The sequence below is a fragment of the Ananas comosus genome, unplaced genomic scaffold, assembly GCF_001540865.1.
Source record: "Ananas comosus cultivar F153 unplaced genomic scaffold, ASM154086v1, whole genome shotgun sequence".
In the NCBI taxonomy this organism is placed as follows: domain Eukaryota; kingdom Viridiplantae; phylum Streptophyta; class Magnoliopsida; order Poales; family Bromeliaceae; genus Ananas; species Ananas comosus.
The window spans coordinates 1-5,037 of record NW_017892347.1 but is presented as its reverse complement, the minus strand read 5'-3'; the positions used below and the strand labels follow the sequence as shown (position 1 = coordinate 5,037).

The window sequence follows — 5,037 nt, the reverse complement described above, 5'->3', positions numbered from 1 at the left end:
AGTTTCTACAAAGTTACACTACATAAGAGAATGTTGCACTAATTAGAAATATAATAGGGTAATCCTGACACAATATTAAACTATTAAGGAAATACTTACCGCTTTTTCAAACCCAGCGTTGTATTTAGCGTTTTTAATCGACGAGAAATGGAGGTACTTCCCTTCTTGGAGATCAACCACCAGCAAATACCAGTGATCGAAGTCGAAGAGCGGGATGAACCAATACTTCGCGTCACTAATCACCCCCTCTATCAAATCATTCAAAAACATGTCGGCGCCAATTGCTGTACTTATAGTCTGGTAAAGGAAGGTCGTAGAGTATATGCACCTCTGGCCTTCCGCCTCCTCTAGTAGATGCTTGTAGGCATCAATAATATCGGAGCTGACGAATGTCATGTGACTTGTAAAATCGATGAAGTCACTCCGCCCGATGTTAATATTTTTCGAAGGCACTTTTATTGCTTGGGTGGTGCTTATAAGGAATTTTTCAATGCGCTCCTGATCCTGCTGTAGTAACACTCCCTTGCCATAGTACTTTAAATCCTGGGGTGCTGACGCTTTTGCGACCTTTAGTTCAGGTTTTTGACCCTTTTTGTTATTGAGGTATCTTCCGAAGGGGGGATGTCGATGATCAATGGGGGCTATTCACAAATCAATCAAAGAGTGAGACATTCAGGGAATTACACCATTGTTGCCTTATTTACACTATTAGATGGAATATCGCATTACTTAAAAGTATTGTTGCAAAAGTCACAAACCTCTATAATGCTAGGTTTCGGCTTGACAGACTTTGCTGCTTGCGTACCTGCCTTTGTCGCCGTCGAGTCACGCACCAGGCGTCTCTTCGACTTGCGAGATTCCCCCGGGGGGGGGGGCTTGTTGATTTTAACATTCACCTATTCACAGGAATTTAATGTTAGAAAATATATCCGGCACTTAAAAAAAATCGCAGCGGAAAAACGAAAACGAAATCCATATCACATATGAAACAAAACAAAACAAATCAATCCAGTGCCGGCAGATCATTCTCATGTTACAATGTAAAATAAAATCTAATCTAAACAAATCCGAAGTTTAGATTACATTACCTTGGACCAGTTAAGGTCTCTTGATCTACTGTACGGTTGAAGTTGATCCTCCGATTANGGGGGGGGGGGGGGGATTTGAAGATTGCCCTTTATTTATTTATTTTTGGCTAAATTACAGAAAACCTTTCTGTCAAAATCCGATTTTTCACTTTCCTCCCCTGGCATTTAAAACCTACACTTTGCCCCCCTTGTAAAATAAAAAATGTTCACAGGAGGGTACGGTGTGAACTGTGATGATAAAATGACCATTTTGCCCCTCACCATGTTCACACTTCACAGGAGAGAAGGCTGAGAGCATTTTTGGCATAAAAAAATATATAATAATATTTTATAAACGGAACCCTAATGGATTACTAACGGTAGGGGGCGAAGTGAACATTTTTTAGTTTACTAAGGGGCAAAGTGTAGGTTTTTAAATGACAATGAAGGAAAGTGAAAAATCGGATTTTGACGGAGAGGTTTTATGTAATTTAGCCTTTATTTTTTTCCTAGTCCTGTCTACCTATGGGTGCAAAAATGGGCCCGACAGATCTGTGGGCCGCCCGGCCCGGTATGATGATGGGTCGGGCAGAGGCCCCCAAGGCCCGGGAGTAGCTAGGCCTCTAACATCAAAATTTAAGCTAACCAAGTAATCTTAAATTTTTATTTCAGAATTTATTTTTTTGATTTCAACTAGTCAATAGTACTTTGATATAAAAATTTAAACTAATTCATGGCTTTAATGAATATATAGTTGCGAGAATTGCATAAAATATACTAAATTTATAAAGATAAACGANGACAATGGGCTACATTGCACCAGAGATATATTCTAGAAACTTCGGAACGGTGTCGTATAAGTCTGATGTTTACAGCTTCGGAATGCTGATGCTAGAATTGGTAGGCGGAAAGAAGATTGCTGATCCGGAGATTGAAAACCAAGGTGAGGCTTACTTCCCGGAGTGGGTTTACGAGCAGTTAGTCAGCAGGCAAGAATTAGAATTGGATATAGAAATGACCGCGAGTGAAGAAGAGATAGCGAAGAAGCTCGCGATTGTTGCATTATGGTGCGTACAATGGAATCCGGTGAATCGCCCGACCATGTCGAGGACGGTGCAGATGCTGATGGGGAGTTTGCAGGACTTGGAAATGCCCCCAAAACCATTTGTCCCTTCATTAGGATATGATACTACCGAAGTTCCTAATGAAGTGTAGAAGAAAAAAATGAAGGCTTATTGAAGGGGAGTATTACACAATGGATTGACATAATGCGCAAATCAAGATAGAGTTAAAAGGTTCATTGTAAAAAGCATCTGCTATCTTATATTCAATAAGCATGTAGTGTGCCTTATATATATAACACAATCTACATTATGACATGACCTTTTTCATCATCAAATCAAATTGATTATAGCTTGTTGTCAATTTGATAGTTGAACATTGTTTCCAAGCAGGTTTGTTCTCAATTTCATAGTTAAACAATGCTTCCAAAACAGGATACATTTGCGCCTTCTTAACCATGTGGTGATGTTAATCTGATGGACACGAAGGAGATGTTTTAGTTTGAAGTAATTAAAATTTGGCCGTAGCCAAGTTTAGTATGAGTAGAAACATTAACTCCGTCACCTACCATTAGTGAAGAAGATATGCCAGCCAAGTCCTTAGCTAGTTGGCCGATCTCTACAGTATTGTGGGTGGTAAAAAATAAGACTAATATTTCTACTCTCACCAAGTGTGAATTCTGATCAAATCACAGTTATGTCAAACCAAATGCCCCCTTTATCTGAACATCCTCTGCTTCTCTTACTTCCAAACACTGGGCCAAAATATCACCACTCATAAAAGATCAGCCCTTCACCTCCATTGGGTGGAAATTTTATTATTTTAGGCATGCCTAAGAAGATAATTCAACAAATTCAACAAGGGCAAGACATAATGCAGAACAAACTTCAGCATTTTGGTAAATTTGGAATTAATTAAGGCTGAAATTATGAAATTAACCACAAATAAAGAGGATTCAGAACACACAAACACACACACACACACACACACACACAAAATGAAGTATCCACTTGTATAAAAATGGATAAATGTAAAGAACAAAATTACATTTAATTTTATATTTATTTCCTTCACGTAATTTCCCAGTAATCAAAAATATTCCACAATAATTGTTCCTTGTAATACTAGTATTGAAATGAAAACTTATCAACATATCATGTACTTGGTCATAATCACAAGACTAACCAAGCCAAGCAAAACTTTGTTAATCATTTTGAAAGATATTTGTGAGAGAGGAGGAGGCCTCCTTGCTCCTAAGCTATTTTTAATAATGGAGCTTCCGAATCGACAATCGGCTATATTAGACTTTATCTAGCGTATTTGAAGTATTTAAAAAATAATTTTTACGATTTTTCATATTATTTATCTAGCGATTGAAAGGGTTCAAAATCAACGGCTAAAATAAAAATCTCAAAAGAAGTGATGATATAGCACTAAAATTTTCTATCAAAGGTATTGATCTTGCAGTAAATAGTATAAAATATTTTCAAACAAAATTTTATTTAATTTGAATATTTTTATACTGTTAAACTTGCAAACGGTATACATCAACCATTAAAAATTGTTGATTTTAGTGAGCTTTTGGATTGGGGACGGAAACATGGTGAGTTTTTGGATGGACAGATGGAGCGAACAGTGCTCTCTTAGATCTCTTTTTCCCTGAATTTTTAATACAATAGATTGGAAAAACCGCAAGGCGAAATGTTGCTTCAATAGTAACGGTTGGACGTGGCATAAGATCCTACAGGGGTTTGTCCCAGGAACTCAATCTGACCAAGAATCAATCATAGAGCTAAAAGAGCTAATCTCCAAATTTACGTTAACGGATAATGGAGGTGAAGCTTCTTGGAGATGGAGTCAATCCGGAACGTTCACGGTTAAATCTCTTTATTACTTCCTGCAAGATGGCGGAATCAAGGAGAAAAGCTTTGCTCGGCTGTGGAAGATCAAAATCCCCCTAAAAGTCAAAATTTTAGGATGGCTTGTGTTGAATCAAAAGGTACTTACTAAGAACAATCTACTGAAAAGAGGATGATTGGGAGAGGTGACTTGCGTGCTCTATATGGAAGAACCCGAGACGGCCAACCATCTTTTTTCGAGATGTCGTTTCTCATGTGATTTGTTGGCTTGTCTAATGCCGAATAAAGGGGCCTTAAGCGCCTATACTTTGGCCAATGAGCAGTGGAAGGTTAGCAAGCTGTAAGTGGGGCATAGTAGGGAGAAAAAAGCCAACGATCATCTCCTCTACTTGGTGGGCTTTACGGTTGCAACGGAGTAGAAGAATTTTTTACAATAAGAAGTTATTGCTGAGACAGTTGCTGGTGGACTTACGCACACTTAGGAATATGTGGGATTTTTATTGTGTTTAGTTGTTTTTTTTTTTTTTTTCTGCGAAGCCACAATACTTCACTCTGTTGCTAAATTCATCTTCTTATTAAATGAAGCGGTAGCATGCCATCTTTCTCTCAAAAAAAAAATTTGTTGATTTTTAAACCTTTCGTTCGCTAGATAAATAATATCAAAAAATTACAAAATTTATTTTTTAGATACTTCAAATATGTTAGATCAAGTCTAACAGAGCCGATTATTAATTCGAAAGTCCTATTATCAAAAACGGCTTAGGAGCACGGAGATCTCCGTGCTCCTATTAGTACACAAGACCTACTCGTAAGAGAGAATATCTTTTTGGAAACTGTAGAAGATTGTGACTGTGCTTCCATTAAGTCAAGTAAGAAAATGAAATTGCAAGAAGCAAGGAAAATTGGCGAAATCACAAAACTGTCCAGTAACAGAGAATAGTGACTTTTTCTCGAAAAAAAAAAAAAACAAAGAATAGTGACTTGTGAGAAATTAATTTGTAAGAAAGTTAAGATAAGCTCAAATAACGTTAGTAAAATGTATGTTACAC

At 37.4% G+C, this 5,037-nt stretch overlaps 1 protein-coding gene across 1 annotated transcript; it reads left to right on the top strand.

Annotated features, from left to right (window-relative positions):
- Positions 1–1,871: 1,871 nt before the first annotated feature.
- Positions 1,872–2,282, top strand: LOC109705376 (rust resistance kinase Lr10-like). The gene has a single exon (XM_020226107.1). It carries the CDS (start codon positions 1,872–1,874, stop codon positions 2,280–2,282), a length of 411 nt encoding a protein of 136 aa, XP_020081696.1.
- Positions 2,283–5,037: the final 2,755 nt, after the last annotated feature.